The sequence below is a fragment of the Geospiza fortis genome, unplaced genomic scaffold (assembly GCF_000277835.1).
Source record: "Geospiza fortis unplaced genomic scaffold, GeoFor_1.0 scaffold638, whole genome shotgun sequence".
In the NCBI taxonomy this organism is placed as follows: domain Eukaryota; kingdom Metazoa; phylum Chordata; class Aves; order Passeriformes; family Thraupidae; genus Geospiza; species Geospiza fortis.
The window spans coordinates 116371-140238 of record NW_005054557.1 but is presented as its reverse complement, the minus strand read 5'-3'; the positions used below and the strand labels follow the sequence as shown (position 1 = coordinate 140238).

At 37.4% G+C, this 23868-nt stretch overlaps 1 protein-coding gene across 1 annotated transcript in view; it reads left to right on the top strand.

Annotated features, from left to right (window-relative positions):
* MTPN (myotrophin) overlaps window positions 1–23092 on the top strand; it is a 31151-nt gene extending 8059 nt beyond the window's left edge. Inside the window, exons 2-4 of the mRNA XM_005429560.2 lie at window positions 14177–14308; window positions 15240–15323; window positions 19848–23092. Coding sequence (XP_005429617.2) covers window positions 14177–14308; window positions 15240–15323; window positions 19848–19934 — 303 coding nt within the window. The 3' untranslated portion in view covers window positions 19935–23092. The remainder of the gene's footprint in view (window positions 1–14176; window positions 14309–15239; window positions 15324–19847) is intronic.
* Window positions 23093–23868: the final 776 nt, after the last annotated feature.

Genomic DNA, 23868 nt, shown 5'->3' with positions numbered 1-23868 from the left:
TGCCAAGGGCATTGCATTTCTTTAAAGAAAAAATTTTTGTGTTTTTCTTGCTGCGCCAAGCATTAGGATATGGTCTGCAGTTTTGTCTTTTCTTACAGACATTGCTGCCTTCCTCAGTGGTTACAGGCCAGAAGGGAAATGGTGAAATCCTTTTACTTAGCCTTCAGCTATGCTTTGGAAATCAAAGAGAGTAATTGCATGCTGTGGCTAATGAGCTGAGCAGACCAAAACATCACTAGATAGGTGTTCTGGAGATTGCCCTGTCACACTTCCAGCCAAAGTTCAGAGAATGTTCTGAGTCACTTTATACAACAAAATTGTGTGCTCAGAGTTTCTGGCGAGCTAAGATCAAGTCTTGATAATTATTGTTGGATGACTGATTCTTTCTTTCCCAAACTCTGGTCATTTATGAACTTGCTTTTTAACACACTTGTGACCTATAAATTAGTGATTAGCTTCAAGCAGGAAAGATGAGCTGTTAGGCCATTTGAGACAATAGATAGAGAGCTGTCCATAGAACAGTTACCATCAGCATCTCTCATTTAAACTGATTTGTTAATGACACTATGAAAGCAAATACCATAGGCAATAAATGTTTTAAAAGTATTTTTCTGTTTGTTCAAAATGCTTCCAGTGCTTGATTCAGGTAATGCAATTGAAAGTAGAAGATTTCAAGTCCAATAAAAAAGAGGCCAGGGGAGTTCCTGTGAGGTGAGATCTGCATTTCTGTTTGTGCCCTGTATTAAGAAAAATCAAACAAACTCACAAAAAACCCACAGAATCCTTTGTACTCAAGTGAGGCATTTGTGAGAATCTTTATTTCTTGGATTGCTGACTTCTCAATAACTTCAGTAATGGTGTTAACTGTTTCTTGGCTAAAGTCTTGGATATTTAGCATAGTTTAAAAAACTTGAATTTGGCTCGTGATAAAAACAGTAACTGTCAGTTATTTAAATTTATCTAGGGCAGAATGACAGTAAATATAATTACTTTCAAAATAGGGTCCTCTAATTACAGTATACCATGAGATACAGTTTAGTTCCATTTCTGTGACAAGTCAATAGACTGTATTTAATAAAGCATTTTCAACAGTAATTCCTGAAGAAAATGGCTTAACTTTTGTAGGCGGATTATTTCAAACTTAAAAGTGCAATACCAATATTTATAAGTTTTAGGGACAGTATTACAGTGAAGTTGAATATTCCAAGTGTGTATAATTGGTTTAGGGAGCCATTCAGTAGTTGTTAATGCATATGTTTTTAAGTATATGCTGCTTAGAAAGCAGCATTTATTTTATGGATGTAAAAATAGCTTTTCTGATCGAATTTTTTGCTTCCGTGTTTTGTTTTTGCATTACTCCAATCACCAACTGCTTCATCATGTCAACAAAACTCTGCATTAAGACACAAAACTTCTAGAACTCATTAATGCTGCTTTTGACATTTCATATCTTTTTATGCATTGCTGAATGAAGAAAATGTAAATTCACTGTGCACAGGAAAATAACGCCTGTTGTTAATCTTATAGGAAAACCTATTTAGAAGCTCAACTTCATTGCTTTGGATTTGATAGAACACTTGATTTTGCCTTGGACATATCTTTTGTTCAGTTTTTGGAGAGGTAATTCCTGCTTATGGTGCTAAGCCCCAATTAAAACACTTAAATTCAGGGAATTTTTAACCATAGCAATAATCTTTGGGAGATACACTCATCTTCCTGTTTATTCTCTCATCTCTTCCTGATACAGTACAACCTGAGCTTTGAGAATTTATATTTATTATTGTTGCAGGGTTTTTTTACTTATTGTGTCTTTAGATCATGCAGAGAATTCAAAATATCAAGCTGGCATCTATTGAAACTGAAACCCAGTAGCTGGCGCCGTGTGTTTGCCTCAAAGGAAAACATCCACTTCCTATTCATTCCTTGGACAACATGTCCTGAGCAGCTTAGTGGAGAACTTGATGTGGGGCTCTTCCAGAAACTGAAAGTGTTTTTTTAATTGGCAGTTAACAACTCAATGCAGAATGTGTGGCGATGGCTGGGATCCTTTCTCAGCTGCTTAACTTTTGGAGCAGTTTCTGACATGTTAAACTTGAGGAAAAAATTCTTTTTTGCAGGAACAGGTGTTGTTTTGTAGATTTTTCTGTTTTCATTGTGTCATCTGTTGTCAGTTTGCTGATGGTTGATTACTGAGACAGAATTAATGCTCTGATTCCTGGTTTATGTATGGTTGATGGCTCCTGTTTAGCAATTGTCTGGCACCCATGTGAGCTGGAATATCTTCTGCTTAGTATACTCTTAGAATAGGTATCATGCAAATCACATCATCCAAAATACTCTGGTAAAACATGAAGTCTGGCCAATCACTTCTGCAATAAAAAATCCAATCCCTTTAGACCAGCTCAATGTTGCCTATGAAAATGGACACTGCATTGTGTTCAATAGATGCAGTGCTTAGCACTGAACATTAGGTTTTTGTCAACTTAAGGTATAAAGTCATTAGATTGATCTGCAATTCTTTAGAATTAATGGTTAAAGGCTTTTATTGATGTTTGTGCTCTCCATATCAGGGCTGACAGGCAAGCCCTGATGCTGTAACTAAAGCTTTTTAACTTTAATTCTGAATTCTAACAATCTTTCTAAGCAGAGACAGTCTGGGAAATGGCTAATCATTGGCTGCTTCAATTCATCATCCAGAATATTTCATGCACTAACATTCATCAGTTAAAGGGGTAATCTGAACAGAGAGCAATGATACCTTTGTCTGCAGCAGTTATTCTGTCAGAACTATTTGCTGCCATTACTCTGAGCTGTTGCCTAACTAAGAAACAAACTTATAAATGGAAGTTTTGGATCAAATTTATAAATGGAAATTCATAGGAGCTAAGAGGAGCTGCACAACTGGGCCCTTCATACCTGTTTCATGCCTTGCTAGTGCGAGTAGTGAGTGGGTTACATTATTTCTCACTCAGATCTTACAGAGGTCAAGCATTTTGTTTGTGGGGGAGAACAACTGTTTTCAATAACAGTGTTTGGCACATCTTTGAAGCTGGGATTGTAGCATGAGCTTCTAGAAGCTGTAGCTAGGAAACAGTTGGTTCATTGCTGTTCTGCAGAACAACTCGTGTATCAGGTTTGTTTGTCTCCCAAAATGCTGATACAACTGAAGCACAGATGGCTCAGTAGTTCAGTTTATTTAGCAGTTGTTTCTGGAATTGTATTCGTTTGACTGAGACAAAGGACTTCAGATTACATTTGATTATGGTGGATAAGCTGGATACTTGTTTACCACCAACAAAACTTGAAAAGTATGCTTGTTAAGCACCTTTTTGTTGGCTTAAGCCAGAATAAGTGTAGCAGTGCTTTAAAAGCTTTTCAGAGTACTTTGGATATGATATCAAGGCAGGCAAAATTCATTATCAGGTTCATAATTCATTTTAACTTTTATAGACTGAGTATTGGTGTTATTATTAGCAATTAAGGCTTCTCCTAAGGTAGAGAACTGCAAAGTAGATACCCATTTTTTACATGGACATCTTCATCTGTGTGCTCTGGTGGTGGTACAACTTGCTACAGAATGCCAGCTGGAGACACACACTATCCTCAGAACAGAAACTCCTTTTTGATGAACTGATGAGGATCTTTTAGGGGGAATGTTGTCCTGAAATTCTTTGAGTAGCCTTTTTTTCATATTTTTTAAAACAGAAGCTCTGTTGGGTATTGCAGGATAAACTAATAGCAAATACTATAAATGAATCCAGAAAAATAATGAAAATTTGATACTCATGTCTTCAGCCTCTTCCACAGGGATTTAACTTTCTGTATTCAAGTTCCCTTCTCAACATCTCTTAACTTGGATTTGGTTTTTGATAACTATCTCTACAGGATTTCTTGTGGATGTTTTTGCTATTTCTGTTTGTTTCAGTCAGATGTGATAAGGGGGAGGTGTAAAATCAGCTTGTCCCATATATTTCCCAAAGCATACAGGGTAGAAAGAAGACATCTGGGAGAAAATTCCTTTTTGCTTCAAGTTATAAAATTTAGAGGACGGGGAATAAAACACCCAGTGGAGTTGAAAAGATGTTATTAAATATGTCTGAGGGAAAACACAGAAATCATCAGTAAGAAGGCTTAGCTAATGCAGTCACACTCAGCTGTTAAACAAAAACCAACAAACTTCTGGGTTTTCTGAAATTCTCCAAGTGCAAAGTGGTTATCCCACACAACAAATCTAGGTCATTTGCTTCAGTTCAGTTGTCTGCAGACAACTGTATTCCACTCAGGCTGCAGTTGGAGAACTCTGGAATGGTTGGAATATGCTGAACCCCTGAGCAGCAATAGCAGTTGTCTCTGTGCAGCCTGAGGCCGGGTTACACTGATTTTTTTGGGTGGACTGAAAATAAGTAATTTTTGCAAATATAGGGGTTCACATGAAAATTTGGATCTGGCACAAAATTTTTGCAGTTGCTGTTGGAAACTGCCTACTTTCAGTTGCAGTGAGTTGATTTCCTCAGCTCTGGAAGGATCTTATTGCAAGTTTTTAACTGAAGAAATCAGCTTCAAAATCATAAACAATTCACAGCTTACAACATTAATCTTTTTACTTCCCTTTCTGCTCTTTGGCTTAACTCAGACTTTGAGTTACTACTTATTTCACCAGGTTCCACTCTTGCTCTTGGTTGGAATATTTAGTGACTATTAGTGAAACATGGTCATTTTTCTTGTGAATCAGAAGGTAGAGACAAGAAAACTTGAGACTCAATAAACTTGCTGGGCAGAAATGATAAAATACTGTTGCTTCTTCTTAGGCCTCATGCATTGTTTTAGAAGTTTTTTCAATAAAACAGGTTGAGTGGAAATGTGAAATTTATCTTTTCCATCTGCTCTGCCCAGTTCTTAGGTCTGCAACCCTTGAGGCATCATAGGTCAAGAGGTTTTTTTCCATTTATAGGAAAAAAAAAAATGTACTGAAGTTTAAATGATACGTTGCACTGACTTGTTTTGAGCTGGTCATTTGAGTTGTCCTTGCTCTTAGTTAAAACAGATGGGAATGTGAAATCAGCACACTGGACTCATGTTATGATGAAATACACAAAGGCTTACATGAATTATTTCCTTGTCTAAGGTATTGGACTGGTGGTTCAGGTACATTCAGATTTGTACTAAGGCTGAGGATGTGAGGGTCTGTTTGCTGTATCAATGTCAAGCTGTTTCAGTTCCTGTCACAAATGCAAAAATTTAACCTTTCTACCCAGCAAAAACTGCTTCAGGCTGGTGCTCATTTCAATCACCATAACAAAGTATTTACATTAAATTTTATAACCAGCTTGGAAGGACAAATTAATTTATTTTCTCTGCTAGTCAAAGATGTTTAGAGTAATGTTAATTTTACACTTGAAAACAATGAATAACTTTTTTAGATACACCATAAAATAGATTCAGTAATTCATACCTAAGTCTTTTCCTATTGGTAATCTCCAGGGACCTGTGGAAGTGCTAGCATGGATTTTGGTTGGCTAAATCAGTTTGTCTTTGCAAGAATGAAAACTACTTCATCAAAGTCAGTGCTGCTTTTTAGACTCTGAGGCTGTTCTGGACTGTTGGAATGTCCTGGGTTCCCTGAAGTGAAGGCCTAAAGGGCAGACCAGGTGACTATTTTTGTGTAGCAAGCTGGTATTCTACAATGCTGTCAGATTTCTTCAGCATATTTTATAAAAATGCATCTCTTGGGTGTGTAGGTGTATTTCATTGCAGTTTGCAGTTAAGGTTGGCAGTGTGTGAATTGGTGCTTTAGGTGAGAACAAGGTTTGCAGAATGGAATCTATACAGAATCATTCCAGAGGCAGACTGAGGAGCAGGAAAGCACTCTTGTTCAGGTCATATGGGAAATCTAGTACTTCTGCACATAAGCCCTGGGATTGTTTCCATAAAATTCCAATAGTAAGAAAACTGGGGTAGTAGCAGTTGAGTCTTCATTGGTAAAACTCAGTCTACTGCGTTGACTTTTTGTGTTTGAACTCATGATCAATTTTAGTTCTTCTCAAGTCTTCAAAGTTAATTTAAAAACAGAGTATTTGAGGTTCCTGTTCTGTGCTTGAACAACTGATTTGTGGAAGAAGAATTCAGAGGAGGAAAGATACATAAAGTTCTGTTTCTATGATGAAAGGTCAGATTGCCCTTTTTTGTGTTATTTCATAGAATCATAGAATGGTTGGGTTGGAAAGAACTTAAAACATCATATAGCTACAACCTCCCTGACATGAGCAGGGACAGACACCTTCCACTAGACCAGGTTGCTCAGAGCTCCATCCTCCTGGCCCTGAAAACTTCCAGGGATGGGGCATCCACAGCCTCTTCCAGTGGCTCAACACCCTCTAAGTAAAGAATTTCCTCCTCATATCTCATCTAAATGTTTCCCAGAGCTGAACACAGCACTCCAGGTGAGTGAAGAGGGGTAGAATTACTGGGCTGGCCCCATGGCTTTGGGTGCAGTCCATGGTACATTGGGCTCTCGGGGATGTTTCAAAGCTTCTCACCCACCAACACCTCAAAGTCCTTCTGCCCAGGGCAGCTCTCAATCCATTCTCTGCCCAGACTGTGCCTGTGCTTAGCTGTACTTGTGCTGTTTGAATACAAATAAAATGGTACTGCAGCCTCTCTAAAGTGAAGAAGATCCTGCAGGGCCCTTTCTTTACAACTTGGAGCTCTCTTAGATGACAGCAGGAGAAATGCTGAGTGTTTTCAATACTGCAGCTTGCATCCTGTGTCCCATACTTTGAGAAATTTATAACAAATACTCCGAGAAGGGGAAAGCAAAATAGTCCACTGGAAGGAATCTAGAAACATTGTACAAATATGCAGAGATGGAGGAGGTATGACAGCTGAAGTGCAGTTGAAATTAATTAGGAAGCTAGAAGGCATAGGAAGATCTGTACGAACTGATTTATGGAGTAAAGGACTTACTGAAAAAGTTATAAAAGCTTTTTTACCTCTGGTTTTATTGGTAGGTGAAGGATGTACAAGTTGATGCTGTTAGAATTGTGGTAGCTTGGTTTTTTGGGGTTTTGTTGTTTGGTTTTGTTTTTTTTCCTTTTGAGAAGGTTTTATAATTATCTTTCTGTACAAAGGGCAGGATATAGAGAAGTTTGCTTAGCTGTGCACAGTGAAAGAGACAACAGTTCCAGTTAAAATGCAAGAAATTCTGATTAGGTGTAAGAGAAAAAATACTCCCTGTGAGGATGATCAAACCATGGAAAGGGCTTATGCCTGGAGAACTTTTGGAATCCCCAGTGCTTGGAGGTCTGTGGAACTCAGCTGAGCATCCTGATCATGATTGGACCTACTTAAGAGCAAATGTTAGACTGCATAACCTCCAAAGTTCCCTTTCAGCCTTAAATAGTCTGTAATGGCATGAGTCACTAGACTGACAAGCTTGTAGAATTAAACTCTCCTTATATTTTTAGATTATTAGTCAGATTTCAGGAAGTGTGGTATTTAAGTTTTCCTTCGTTACCACCAGTGTTTATGACCCATGGATTGTCTGTATAAAAAACGTGTTGTCTTTGCTGTCTGAGTATGGACTGAAGTTTGTGCTTGGCTTACAATATTTCTGAGCTCACAGTTATTTTAGAAATTGTAGAATGATTGACCTGTGTGTAGAAAATGGATGGTTTTTTCAGTTGTTTCTACTGTATTGTTTTTAGGGATTCTCAGTCAAGGTGTTTACATTTTCCTTCCTGAAGAGGTAACTTTTGGTTAGATGAGCCCCAGAGCTGCCATGTGGCAGCAGTAAACACTTGAAAACTCTATGAACATACAACTGAAACAAACACAGGTTAAACAATAAAGTACTTTGGTTTATGTACTTAAAACACAACCATTTTGAAAATTTAAATAGAATGGCAAAAATAACTTAATGTATTTTCATTTTCAGAGTATTCACCCGGTGTTTGTGGATTTTTGAGGGGTGGGGGAGTGGGCTTGTGGCTTTTTTAAAAGTCTTTCCAGTCATGAATGAATCTGGAGAAGTTATAGTGGAGAATGATTGAAGGGATGTGAGCAGACTCAAGCTCTGAGAAAATGAAATAGAGTATTTGGGGAAGATTAAGTCATAATGAGTTCATCCATGCCCCCCACATACCCATTGTGGAAGTGCAAGATTGTTTTCTAAACTGTTTGAGTATATGGCTAATAATTTTTTCTACAGATGTGATTTATCCAAGCTTGCTCTTCCTTCAGAAGATTAAGGAATAGATTGTTCTTAAGTGATTTCAGAGCTCAGTTTATATATGTACCACTATAAAACATAGAACTTAACATTTCAGGCACTTAGTTTGATTTAAAAACTAAAACTTAGTTGTATTGGAGGGAAAGATTTCATTCAGTGGATACCAGTATAATTTCTGTTACAGCAGAGCATGTCTTGAGATTATATCCAACATCATTAATTTACTTCTGCCATCTCATTTAATCTCTTTGAATTTTAAAAAACAAATAATACAACCAGAATAAACAAAACCTGTGGAGAAAATAGTAAATATGAAGTTTTTGGAGGTAGTGTTTTCAATATGCAGCAAGATAGTCAAAATATCTCATCCATAGGGCTTAAACTTTTCTTTATAGAAAGAGGATTTTTTACTCTTCCTCTTTCCCACTGAGACAGCAAAGTTGTTGCTATGCTCAAATTGTCAGAGTTATCTAATACACTGTAAGGGTGGCCATCCCTTGTGTGCAAAGAGATGGAAGTAATGCAACAGACTGTACAGTGAGTTATTTTCTTTCCTACTATAATGAAGACGGGAATTACACAGTAGCTCCTGCAGGAGGCTTCCCTGCCCTCTAAGGACGTCTGACTGCATTTAATCTGATTTCCTTCATTAAAACTGAAATGAAAGGAATGCATGAAAAGGGGAGATGCAGTTATTTTTGCATGATAAGTACAGATGGGGATATGGAGTTGTTTCTAAATCTGAAAGAGCATTTTAATGCCATAAGTATTACAGGCACTGCTCTACTAATACAGTTAACCTATGCAATAGGATTTAATGAGGCCACAATTGTCAGTTTCTATTCCTGTGGTAGAACTGCAGTGTAAATCCCAGCTACTAATTGCTGGTGTGTTCAGATGCCAAGTCATAGAACAGATGAAGGAAATGATCAAATAAATTCTCACACTGATTAGTTCCCTCATTGAATTCATCATTCAGCCGCTAATTCTGGTGCAGGGGTGGGAAGGGTCAAACTTTGGCTGGAAGCAGCAAAGCTGTTGCTGCCACACAGGAGAAAAGCTGGTGCTAAAGTGAAGGGTGAGTTGTGACATTTGTAGCCTGGCAGTAATGTTCTAGAACAACACTTCTGACAAACCACAGTGCTCACGTGAACGCCTGGCTCAGGTCTGGTTTCAGTTCCTGTGCCACTGCAAAATAAGCCTGTGCTGGAAGCACCTGGAGTGTGCTGGAGGGTGCTAGAATGGTGATTAGGTTTAACCTAGATTAGGTTAATGGTGAAGTTTAACCTAGATTAGGTTAAACTTGAGTTTAGCTCATTTCATGCTTCTGAAACTGGCAGGAGCTGGGAAAAGAGGGAGTTAGCAGATAAAGGGAAAGCAAGGCAGGCATTGAATGCAGCATTGTGTAATAAAGGCTGCAGAAAGGCAGGGGCAGTTGAAGGATGGAGTCAGTTAGGTGTGGTTAAATAATCTCCCTGGAAAGTAATGAGCTTCAGAACATGTACTTTATGACTAAACTTGTTCATTTTCATGGAGCTGATGTCATAATGTACATTAGGGACAAAGTCAGCAAACTCTGGTTCATTCTTTTAACAAGGGCTGCAAAAGAAAAAGGAATTAAATTTGGCACAACTTATTCAGGGCAGCTGTTAAGGTGCAGATTCTTCCAGATTACCCTGGGATATCCGTCAGGAGGGCAGCTTGGCTGTCAGGATCTCCTCTTTGAGCTCAGGAAGAAAGAGAGGAGCATAAAAATGGGATTTGGGGGTGGGTACCAAAAAGAACATAGGCACTTCCTCAGGGTGTGCAGGGATGGAACTAAAAAAGCCAAAACCTTGACTAGAGGTAAACTGGAAAAGGATGTGAGATGTAACAAGGCATTTAGTGTAGGCATATTGGTAAAGCAAGGAAAATGTGACTGAGAGAGGGTAATGAAAGAATTAAGTTCAAGAGTAACTATTTTTGACAGTAGTCACTTGAAAAATTAGTTAGAACAGATGTTTTTATGGATTAAATTGCTCCATTACAGAAAGTGGGTGATAGTTGCATTCACAGGATGCTATAATGAATCCTGCTCTTTGTTACTTAAAAAGCAAAGTTCTTAAAAGTATTTGGAAATGAGTTTCCAGTTTTTATTTTCTTGTCCTGCAATGAAAAATTGAAAGCCACGTTTCAACTGACATCGATACCTTAAGATCTCCTAATTTAAAGTTCTTCTGTTAGCCATTTTATGTGACTTTTAGAAATAGGGTATAAAAGTCTTCTTTTATGTCATCTTGTTTAGTAATTGGAGATTCACAGAGGCTTTTCTTTACTCATAATCAGATTTTAATAGAGGGGATTAAAGCAGATACCTGGGAACTGGTGTTTCATGGGTGTAACATGTTTTTAGTGCTAATACATAGTTGGTGCCCTGAGTCTTTGATCTGAAAAGAAAAATGTGACTAATGTGGTTTATGCCAGACTTAGCCTTAAATGGCTGACTGAGTAAATTCAGTGTATTCTGGAAGGTCATTATAGAGGTGATCATGTCTTTTCTTTTGCATGGGCAAATTACTTTCTGAAACTGTGCACAAATATTTGCACCATTGTTAGTGAATGTGTGGGTGTACTCTAGAAAGTGAAAATAAATAATCTTCTTTCAGGAGAAGCCTGACCTTTGATTGAAACTACATTCTATTTTGAGGGTGATATGATTCCTTGATCCTGGCTTAATTTTATCTCCTCCAAATACACAGGTTAACCTCCTTGCTGCTCTGTTAGACTCTAGAAAATGGCAGAAGTCCCATAAAACTTCCTTGAAGAACTGTTCTGTCACTTTTGGTCTTGTGCACAGAAGATTTTGCTCCTGTGGGTGTAAAGGAAAAATTAAGGTCCATTTTGTCAGTTCATGTGGATTCTGACCATGTGCCTCTGCAGGGGATGGTGATTTTTAGTGTCAACCTTCAGCAGCTTAGTTTTAGCCCACCAATATAATCGTTACTTTGCTGTCTCAGAGTTCTGTATTGAGAATCATCACCTCATAAGATTGCTGATACCCAAGTTCATAACATTCTTTATGGCATGTTTGGCCAGTATTATTCAAAACCACACTAAATTTAGAAAACTTGATCCAGAGATAATATTTCTATTTGAATCTTTACTTGTGTGCTGTTTCCTGCACCAACCTCTGACAGGGCTTGAGAGACCACTTCATCTCATTGTGTTGGTATAACTTAGCCACACCTTCACCAGAGCTGTCTCATTTATGAGGCAGGGTCTTAAGTCTTTATCTTATGCCTAGAGATTTAATTCCAACCCCCCTGCATGGCAGGAGCACCTTCCACAAGACCAGGTTGCTTAAAGCCCCATCCAGCCTGGCCCTGAGCAGGTGGATTGAGACTTGATATTTAAGTCAGTGGGACTTGATATCAGTTTCAATATGTACTCCTGTACTGTGTAATGTGCACAATATAAAATATACCCCAAAAATGGAAGTTAAAGATGAACTAAAGATGAAATAAATGCTATTTTTGCATTTTATTAATAGTGCAATATATAGTTTCTTTTCACACCCCAGTGGATTGTCTTGCACCCTTCTCTGGGTTTTCACACCTCACTTTGGAAATCACTGCTTGTCCTACAGAGAGATGCCCTAGGCAATATAAACAGGAGATCTAAAGACCTGAGAGAAATTACCTGTGAAGAGTCCTGCAAGTTTTTTAATATATATATGTTGGTGACTGCATTTGAAACTAGTGGGTTTGACAGAGTTTGATCCCTGCATGTTAAATGCATTGGTTTATCTTCCCTTCCTACTTCTGTATTTCTTGGATTGGGAGTAGGAAAGGCCAGGTAAAGCTTTATGACATTCAGTGGTCTGTTTTACAGCAGCTTTTCAAACCTGTGGAACAACTGCATGTTTGACTTGGTTTATTGCAGAATATAGGAGTTCTTGGTTTCTTTTAATTTTTGTAACTTATGTGATGTCTGTGTTCTGTTAATTCAGACTAAAATGTTCTGATGTTTAACTTTGAATGTTAATGATACATGTTCTCAGTGCCAATATTCAGTATCATGTAATCTGTGTTTGGGACATCTTTATTTGCAAACCTTTTGTTAGGTACTCTCCTATAAACAAGTTTTCATCATCTTTATGGGTATCTTAAAAAACTAGGAGTTTGGATTTTTTTTTCCCTCTAAAAGGGAACTTATTCCACAGCCAGCTTAGGAGAGAACAGAGGACCTTTGTTTTATTCGTTAAAAACAAAAGAAAAATTACTATAGTATAAGCCAGTGAGCCAAATAATATTTATAAGCTTAAGGAAGTGAGAGCTTTGCTGGATTGTCCTAATCTTGAGAAGTGATGACTCTAACTTTCCTTTGGACTGTGAACTTTATGGCTTGACTGTGTGCTGTCCCAGGATTTAGCTTGCCTGCCCTTCTCCCATGCTCCTGTACTTGGCATGTGTCAGGCTTTACAAGGGCTCTTGGAGATTGTTTTGGTTTGGGCTGGTTATTGTGTGGCTTTCATGTGGTTGGCTTCTCAAACCCGTGCACCCAATCCCTAATGTATCAGCAAACATGATGGGTTATGTAAATGCCAGTCGTTTTAAAATTATGGGAAGAGTCCATGTGCAAATAAAAGTATGGGTAGAGTTTAATGTTCAACATGAGTATATGCTGCTTCTTTATGTGCTTTCCCAGACTATTTATGTGCTATTAGCCTACTTTGATCTGGGTGTTGTTTTTTTTTTAATTGGAACTTTATTGTCAATGAAATTCAGCAAATGAGAAGCTACATCACAATACTATCTGCTACAAGGGTATATGATGAATAATTGAATATTCTGTTGAGAAGAGAGGAGAATAATGAGGTCATCTTGTTATTTGACTAGTAGTGTAAAACTCTGATTATATAGAACATCAAAAGCAGAGTAAGATTTCCTTCTGGCAATCTTCCATTCTTAGAAGGGAAGTAATGTCTGGAAGATGTATGTCAATCGCTCTATTCTGTGCACTTTCTAAAACTTTGGGACAGGAGTGAAGGAACTGCAGGGGCTCTATAGAGAAGTATGAATTGGTGCTGCAGCTTAAATTCTTCTGATTGTTTTTCTGTGGAGATACAGGGCTTGAGGTATGATGCAAAATTTAGCCACTTCCTAAAACACTAAGATTTTCTGCACATAAGAACAAGAAGCCACTTACCACACAGCTTGTCTCTAGTTGGTTTCCAGTAACTTCTTGTCACTAAGGAAGGGCAGTAAATCAGTTTATCCTTAGTTGCACAAGCCAAGGTGAGGAAACAAAGCTGATTAGGTACTCAGTAAATTAAATTTTGTTTACGCCTTAAGAGATGTCTCAATCCACTCGTATGAGAGGCATTAGAGTGCAACTTCCTGTGGCCTGATTTGCTTGACTCTTCAGACTTGTTTGTATCATGTAGAATTGGCAGGTGCTATTTATAAAACAGGGTGGACAGTTTCATAATTGGGTTTTAAATTTTGGATGGCCTGGACTCACTTGCTGGTAGCTATGATGCTGACTTACTTCTATGCAGCTGGTTTGTGATTGTGCAAAGCTTCAGTATTCATAGAAGCAGATAAAGGAACTTAGCCAGATAATTATGATCCTAGTTGTGGGGCAAGAGAAGCAAAATGAGCCAAGGGGAGCATTGTGTACAAGCTCTAATGATTTTTTTTTATTGGTTTGGGTTTTTAAATCATGAGTTACCTAGTGCACTTGTACCTTGTGTACAGGGACACCTGAGATGCAGTGCAGAACATGGGATCAAGGTTGTCTTACAGTCATAAGTGCAGATGTGAGGGAATAGAAATTGAACTACTTAATTTTCGTTTTTCTTGGGCAGTGAGTGAAATATTTGGGTGGAACATTCTTCAGCATGTTTAAGGGTGTTGGATTTCTTTCAAGCTCTTCCTCTTGTGTTAACTCTAAAATTTTGCTGATGAGATTATGTTTATTTTAAAGGGTGAAGATGTCAACCGGACACTCGAAGGTGGGAGGAAGCCTCTTCACTATGCAGCAGACTGTGGCCAGCTTGAGATTCTGGAATTTTTGCTCTTGAAAGGAGCTGACATTAATGTATGTATTATTGTATTTGCAAATGGGTCTTAGTCTTCCTACACACACCAAAGAGATTGGTGTAAGTGCTTAAATGGTCACTGAAAAGTATAAATCAAACTAAACAATTCGATGCATTTCAAAATATTTGACAGGTGGGATTCTAGAGGTTAGAAGTTCACAATTATGCTTGTTAAATGTTTTAATTCTCTTTGGACACACTGGAAAAAGTGTGTCTCTTCTTTAGAGACATTCTTTCTTGTTTAAGACATTTTGCTGTAGCTTGACATGCATGGCTTCTTGTTTTGAAAAGACTTGACTAAGCTATATCAGCCTTCCAGAAATCAAGTTCCCAAATACTTTAACCATACACCCCAAATGCTTACAAGCCTTAGAATGCTTGTCCAAAAGATAACATGTAAGACATCTTAGCTTTAGTTCCTAACAAAAATGCTAGGATTTCGCTCCTGGATGTCTGGAAAGATTATTTCTTCCTTGGGAATTTTCCTAGCTGGGGAAGAGTTAAAAATAGCATTTCAGTTGCTCCATTTCTTATTCTTTCCAGGACTGTAGTTTAGAGAGAAGACAGCCTAAAGAATATTTCAGCCAAAACTGTTTTCTGAAGTGATGCTGCCTGTGAAGTGGGAGAATTAGGAGTAATGTTTTTAAATTGGGAAAAACTTGTCAGCTGAAGCTGCACAATTGGCCTAAAATTATGGACAAGCTTTGGGATACCTTGAAGTCTTGTGGAAGATATATCTTGCTATTACCTCTTTTTTTAAATGATAACTTTCCTGTATTAAAAAAGAGGTAAAAAATCCCATGGAATGCATTTCTGGCTAATATCCTTAAATTTTTACTTCCTTACTGATTAAAGAAAATTAAAAAGTTCTGTGAAACATTATAATGTTGTGTGAAATTGTCCTTCAAGTAATTGTATCTCAATTTGCAGGCTCCAGACAAACACAATATCACACCACTCCTATCAGCAGTCTATGAGGGCCACGTTTCCTGTGTGAAATTGCTTCTGTCAAAGGTGAGATAGGAATGTTTTGAACAAGTTATCCATTAGCAAAGCATATTACTGGGATTTTTTTTTTTGCAATAAGATTATGATGCTCCAGATGATATGTTCAGAACATCAAACAAATGCCATTTGTGTAGCTAAAACAGAGAGGGTACTGTGATCATGGTGAAAGATAGCTGAAAGAGAAAGTTGAATGATTTCTGTTGTGTAGCAAAAGTAACAGTGACCGTAACAGTATTGTGGGCTCCAGCTAGAGAGCAGAGCTGCAAATCAGTAAGGGGAAAAAAAATGCATTCCTTCAGTGGATTTGGCTTTGGCAGCTGTTTAAGTGCTTCATGTGATGCAATCTCTGCTGTGAAGTTGCTCAGAGGTGTGGTTTCCCTCGACTTTTGCCAGATGACTGAGAACCCATCTGGGTTGGCAGAGGGAGGGGAAATAAAAGTAGGAAGCCAAGCTTTCTCTGTCCTACAGCTTGTAAATTTTGTCCTGAGGAGAATAAGTTTAATCTGTCTCTGTTTGCACTTTGATTTATATTACAAAAGTGATCAATTTTACAAAGCCAGTAGTTAATTCAAGCAATCTTTTTTCTCCATTCACATGCACTCCTTCTTGATTACACCTAAGTCATTTGGCTAAAGGAATACTTGCCATGTAATACTTTCATGTGCCACTTCCAGGGTAAAGTTTTCCTTAACTGCCTCAATGCTGCATGAATTTCACTTAACTTTGATCTTGTCTGATATTACTCTATGCTTTTTTGTAAACAAATGCAGTGACTATTAATTTACTATTCAAATGGTGTATCCAACTTGCTTAAATTTATTGTGAGGATTGATCCTTCATTTAGGATCATCAAAAAATAAGGTATCCTTTATCCCATGTTGATTTATTTCCATTTCTGGTTTGGAGGGTTTTCCAACCTAGATTAGTTCAAATAAGAAATTACTTTCAAATTTCTTCATGCAGAGTTAAATGTTGATTGCTTCCATTTACATGGGCTAGCTGATGAAATATTTATAAACTGGAAGTTGGCTTATGAGCTCTGTCTGTTTGAGGCAGGACTTATATGTAGAGATTGTTCTGTCTCTTAACACAGTTATTTTATGAACCTTGTTTAACATTAGTTTAAACTAATCATGCCTTGTTTGTACCATAGTTCTTTGGCAGCAGATACCTGGGACTCAGGAGTCAACCCTTACTGAAAGATCTAAAAATTCCTGACTTTTTAATGTTCTTCCCAGTTACTCAGCCAACAATCTCCATTGCTTTCTGTGGTGAATGGACTGTGGAGGTGTTTGAAACCTTTTACGTGAAACTCTCAAGCTGTTGAAGGGAGGAGAAGGAGGAATATTTCAAGATATGTTTCAGACATTGATCCATGTTTTTCTTTAATAATCTGGTGTTTGATTTGTAATGTAAAAGGTTGTGGTTTTTTAGTGTCAGAGAAGCCAATATGTTAAAATAGACAATTAACAGTTTTGAAAGCTTAGAGAATGAGAGCTATTGCATAGGATGCAACAAACTTCATCCATTTGTTCAACTTCCAAAATAGTTCTGCTTTTGTTTTACAAGAAATATCCTGTTAAGTTGGGCAGTTTAGCCCCATTTTTCTTCTCTGACAGTGGCAAAAGGAAGAGCTGTGAGTATGACCACATCTGCTCACTCATTTCCCTCATTCATGGTTGCTGTACTGGGGATTTCAAAGGTGCATCCATCTGTCCCCTGTTCAGAAGTGTTGGCAGATCTGTTGGCCATGACTTTATCCATGTACTTTTTGAACAAGAAAGCATCTGCCTCTGTTGTGTCATCTGGCAACTCTTTTTAGCAGTTTGCTGCTTGCTGTGTAAACCAATCTATTCCCAGCTTCGTTAAGTGCCCCCAGTTCTGATTTCACAGTTTGGTGGGAGCTCAGCTCTCATCATGGGTTCTGTGCTTGTGTCTTTGGGTTTTTTCCAGAACTGCAGCTGGAGCCAAGTAGCTCATGTGTGGCTCTCAGAGCCTGTTTAACATTTGTGCTTTGCCTGGTGACTTAAGTGGGCAAACATCCTTGTTTGTTATTACCCTGCCCAGGAGAGAGGGTTTATATTTATTTGTGTATGTGTATTTTCGGAGTAGAACATAACACAAATATTAGGAACTTTTTACTTTGGGGAAGTAGAGAATGGTATGAAATCATTGTACTTCCATGAGTTTTTTAATAAAGTTGCTTCCAGGCAGTGTTGTACTTCTACAAATTAAAGTCCTCTTGACCTGACCTTTATTGTTTCCTTCTCTTTTTATTGAATGTAGGCAGGAGTCCTTCTGTCTAGCTAATGGCCAATTTTCTAAATTTATTAGTACTGAGTTTAATAAACAGTGTCCTCCTTGGGTAGTCATGACCATCCTATCCTACATTCAATAAAGCTGTTTTAGAAACCCAGGTCTTGAATATCAGTAATTTTTCTGAAGTATTTTTCTGAGGGGGAGAGAGCAGTCCTATGTTAAGATTAAAACCTCTCTTTATACTTCAAAGTTATCCCAGTTAACTGTTATCTTTGGTACCCTAAATGCTGGTACATTGGTGGAGAGTTTTATGAATTAAAGTTCTTTAAATTCTATCAGGTCAGTTACTGCATAGTTGCATTTTTCTTCAAATCAGGATTTTCTGAGCTTAACATCAAGGAACAGCTTTGAAGCCTTCTTGATTTACACATAGATTTTAATCTGAGTGCTATCTAAGCAGTAGAAATAATCAACACCTGCAAAAGAAGCTATTCATACTCTTATTTGTCTTTCTTTTCCCTGGACAGCTAAGATTATAAGTGTTGAATACCTGCTAAATCTCTTGGGGGTTTTCTTGGGGGAAAAATAAATGTTTAACAAGCCATGTTCCCATGGTTTTAGCTCAAGTGTGTGTTTGCAGTAACCAGATTGTTATTTGTTGGGAACAGGCTAATTCAGCTCATGTTCATATGCCAAAGAACTGCAACATCCTTGTACTGTTTGGGCCAAGGATGTTACACATGATAGGAGAGAGGAAATACTAAAATTGCCCTTGTCACTGGAGTGAACTCAATGCATCTCTTGCACTGGGAGTCTCTAGAGGCCACAAGGAAGATGAGCAACTCCAAGAGGATCAGTTTGGCCAGTGGACCACAAGACTGGCAGTGCTGCCATAAAAACCACTGCAAAACCATCTTTTTCAAATGGCAGGTTGAGTACATGCAAGTAAAGAGTGTACAAGTTTCAGAGAGGGAAATATGCTACATTGTGAAAAGTAGCATTGGTAGCACATCACCATGGTATCAGATCCAGTTTATTAGACTGTTAGAGAAGTTTAGGGAAGTGAGAGTTGTCTTGGGAACAGACATGGTCTTATGTATGGAAGTTCAGTGGGAATTTGTGTGTTTGATTAGTGAAGAAGCTATGGAAATTCTAGATACATTATGTCCTTAAACTACTCAGTGTCCTTAATGGTAACTAACAATCTTCCTTGTAATTGAGAAGGGATTTGTACCTACTCTGTGGAGAGCTTATGCATAAACTGAAGACAAGCCTCGGCTGTACACACTTTTGACAAAATGTGTTTGTACCCAAAGTGTTTTTCCTGTCATTTTCAAGCGAGATTTGCATATCATCTTGCAGAGTTGTTCTGAAATCAGTCCTGTGATCTCTAATAACTTTTGTCCCCTTATTTAGCTACCCTGTTTACAGTTTAGTCTGTGTTTTCCCTTTCATGAATGTGATTACACAGTGCTCAAAGCAAACATGACTAGTTAATCACTCTGTTTCCCTTCTTTTGTTCTCCTCCCATAAATCTGGCACGGCGCTTGTGCTTACTTGCAGCAGTTTATTCTAATTCTTTGATTTATCCAGTTGGTGCATTACCCTCCAATTTATCCACTCGGTGCATTATCCTTCATTTTCCTGTTGCCTCCCTATTCTGTTTGGTTGCCTTTTAGGTGTAGACATAACTCTTTCAAAACAAACCTGAGCAGTTTTGGACTTGCAATGATTTTGTGGTGTTGTTTTTCTGATGTATCAATAGGGGACATTTTTTTTTCAGAATGGAAGAGAAGAAAAATCCTTTATGAGTGTGGCCATTTTATGATATAAAACTAATATAGTATGATTTGTTGGTAAATCAGCTCTTTCAGGTATTACCTGTGTAATTTAGCATGTGAGAACTTCCTGCACCATAGATTTTGTAGAAGTGTTACGCTGAATTTTTGCTTTTGTAAGAGTAGTTGTTGCTGGAAACAAAAAGTAAGTCTATGATTAACTGATAATTTGTTGCACTTGCAACTTTCTGTGTAACAAAAATTGTGGCTTTTTTCCTTATTTTTAATTGACAAAGTTGGAATCTCAGATTAGCTGCATGCTGAAAAGTTCTGTACATAAATCTCGTCTGATTGGTTTCTGAATGAAAACAAGGCACTGCAGTGGAAAGCTGTATGTAATCAATATAATTATTCAAGTTACGTATATTTGACACACTTTGTACTGATGCAGCCTGGCTTTATGAACTGACAGTCCTTCCCATTGTGTTTCCAGGGTGCTGATAAGACTGTGAAAGGCCCAGATGGACTAACTGCCTTTGAAGCCACTGACAACCAGGCAATCAAGACTCTTCTTCAGTGACGGATGGACTGATATCTTAAATGTCTCTCCTGTGGCCTCACACTGCTGCCTGTCTGTCACTCTTTGCATCTTCCAGCTTCTTCAGCTAAATACTTTGGGGGGAGGGAAATTCTTTATGAGTCAGACTAGTTAGGGGCTTGTATCAAAGATAATCTGGTTGGAGAGGGTTGAAAAGTATTATGAATAGTGTCCCTCTAGGACTTCTTTCCAGTGCACAATCTCTTCCCGTTTCTAGTGAAAATGGAAGAAGGAAGACAGACCATGCTGAATATTTGGCTTGTAAGCCTTCTAGATTAGCACTAAGATTTTTTAGATGGGTGGGACTACTTCCTTTAGATGGAAATACTGTGCTATGTACCTGAAACTAATTGTGAAGGAGACAATAGTCCCATGCTCTTAGTGTCTGCCATAATCTGAAGTGTAGTAATGTAGGTGGCTGGGTTGCTCTTCTCTCTTCTCTCTCACTGGGTAGCTTTATTCTTCTTCTGCCTAAACCTTCTGTTGCAGTTTTGAGGACTTTTGATACTAGTTATTGGAGCTGTTCTTTATATTGACTAATTGGATGTCACACTAATGTTTTCTGACTCTTGAGCAAACCAAGAAAGACCAGCTGAGGCATGGTGGTGTTACACTCCATAATATCTGCCAAGGTACTTCTGGATGCTTGAATTTGAAGTCTTGCTATCCCATATTTGTTTCAGTCCAGGACAGACATTTTAAATAACTGCTTTTGAGAGAGAGGTCAAAATTTCACTATAGTTTTTTTTCCAAAAGGCATGTAAGATGAAATTTCTTTACTCACCACATCAGCATAAAATTCCTAGACATGTGTGAAAGCTCCAGGCTGTTTGGTACACAAGGATAATCAAGGCAAATGTGGAAAATGAACAGTAGTTATTTAGCCATTCAGATCAGCTGAATATTGTTGCTAAACTTTTCTGGTAAACATAGAACCTTTCTATGTTCAGATGTAGAAGCAGGAAGATGTACAAGCAGAAGTCTTAACTTGCTCTAACTACTACAGAATTTTTTTAACTGTGCATATCTTCAAATGAGTGTTTCATTGTCAAATGGATGAACCTCTTAAATTCCATTAAGGCATGAGGCTTGTTCTGGAAGTTCCCAGTGTGACCATACCCCATTAACCATTGACTTTTAGATAAGATTTACTATACTAGTATGACAGTCTTGATCATTCATGGGAAGGTATTTAATGATGTTGTAGGCACTCCTGTCACATCTTGTGGTCCTCAGGAATATCTGACCTGCTGGCTTTCATCCTGAAAACTTTCATTAGACTCCTGGTTCACCTAAAACTGATTAACAGGTTCTATACCATAAACTATACATCTTCCTCTCTTTTGAAATACAGATTTCAAACTTTCTGGTAACAAACAGAATACAGAAAAACAAGTGTATATAATATAACGTCTCACGATGAATTCTTAAAACAAAAGTAGCTGATATTTTTTGGGTATCACTGTTGAAATTGAGAGGATATATAGAAGTAGACTGGTGACTACCACTCGTATTTAATGGAGATTTAGTTTTACTTGAATAATGTTGCATATTAGGATTGAATGTCTCAGATATAAATGCATTGCATTGAGAGTGTAAAATGAGAGCAGGAACTGATTTACATCTACACATAGCAAAAGAAAAGCAATGGAAAAAACAATCAACTCTGGCCATAAACTGTACAGTGCAATTACTCTGTTTCTTGGAGATAGGTGGCAAGGAAGAACGGAAGGGTTGGAAATCAGTGATAAATCAATTGATGAACTGCTGATAAAAGAACATTTGGTGAACAGTGCTTTTAATAACTATTTATAAGAGGACTCTTTAATCTTATCTCTGATCAGTGCTGGATTGTCATGTCATTGTAATAGTGTGAACACAGACTATAGGTTTAACTCTTTATTCAGCTATGAAAGTAACAATCTTTGGCATCAATTTGCCTCCATATTATGCTATTAAATACTTAGCTATTCAAATACTAGTCTAGAAAACTGCAATCTGTTTTTACGTGGAGAACTTGATAATTCAAGTTTTTTGTGTTGATTAGTATCAAGTTGTCCGGCCATAGTGGTTTTGTATTTTTGTTGTTTTTTTTTTTTTTCTTCTGTATTCTTTCCTGCCCTTCCCTTTAACTCTCATTTAAGTGAGCAAAAAAAAGATCATCTTTGTACTAACTCTTCTGGAGATTCACTGAGGCAATTTTGCCTCCCTTTTTCTACGATTATGGGGACACCTTATTTTTCTTACTTCACCCTGGGGGGGGGGGAAAGAAGCAAACAGACTTCAGTGAGTCAAGTGTTAATTTGGCTGTAATATATACCCAAGCTGCCTTTTGAGATAGTTAAAAAGATGGCATTTAATGTTTGGCTTATAAAGAAGAAATACTTTTCTGCTTTTTGCACTACATAACAGGTGTTTAATCATTTTGCCCAGGATTAAAAAAAAAGGTAAAAATAAAAGCTTATACATTTGTAATTGTCTCAAGACTGGGCTTGTTCATTTGTTTCTTTCTTGTTAGCTATTTTGTGGAAAAAATAATGGGTGGCTTCCTCTATCTTTGAATAGGTCCTAACTAGATAAAAATACCAAACTGTAAATTATTTTTCATTCTATAAACAGAATTTAAATACTTTGTCAGACTGGAATTGCATATACTTGGAAATCCACTCTGTTCTTAAACCTTTTCCTTTGAAATTTGTGCTGAATAAGTTACAAACTTAAGTATATTTTCAATTTTGTACCCTCTGTTCCCTTTTTCTTACAGGGAGCAAATGAAAAAAGGAGTACAATAGTTAAATGGAACTGAACATAACATTGATTATTTGTAGAAGAGGCTGGCAAGAATAGAGTGTCCTAGGTCAAGCAATTGCAGTGTTGCATGCAAAATTTCAAAACGAACTTGTCTTAATTATATTTTGTAAATGGATAAACAATCATCTTTCTACGCAGTGACAGAAGAAAAATTAGTGCTCTGTGCATTTTGATATTTGACTTTCTCTTTTCACCATTGTTAACTGTTTTGACACAGTTGGGTTCATCATTATCATGGTTCATAGACATCAGAATGCTAAATGATACTGTATTTTTAAGTTTGTGTTGCAAGAATGAATGGAATAAACTTGAATTGTGCGATATGAGAATTCAGAGTTTCATTTCTCTTTCTGCTCCTGTGTTTTATTAACCTCAGGCTACAACTTTTTATTTGCCTGGAAGGCATCTAAGTTCCAGCTCACATGTACAGTGATTAAACTGTTTAGCTGCTGCTTATAAGAAACATGGAATGGTAACCAAATATATATAATGTTCTTTGTGGTTGCTTTGAGGGGCTTTAAAGTACATCCATTTAAAGGGGGTTTTGATAATTTTTGTGGCCTTGTAGTCTGCTTTTCCTGCTTAAATGGTTAAGGTTGAAGATCTTCTGTTCATGTTAAATTCTAAGAGACATTCTGTAGATAGAGCAATGTTCCTTCTATTACCTGTGAAGACTGAAGCAAATTGCTTTCTCCTTCATCAAAGAAATTGAAAACAGTTATTAACAGAAATTGCAGCTAAAGTATGAGTAAAATTGTATAGAAATGTTTATTCATTATTCTTGTGACATCTTTACAGTGACTTTGTCAGGACTTCCTTTTTTAACTTTGCTTGTCAGTAGAGATTTGACTCTAATTGCCTGAAGTGTTTGATATGATTTATTTTTAAATAGACACTTATAAAGAGAAGTACAGGAAGATGTGTCAAAGTAGAAGAACTATAAATATCAAAAAAATATTTTAAAATAAATTAAATTTTCCTGGTTTTCTCTGCGAACTTTGAAACTTTGAAAAGTTTACAGAACTTCTCTTGCTGTATGCACAACCTTTCAGTCAAATATTGGAGAGAACAAGTGTGTATTCACTATGAATACCAAAGCATTTCA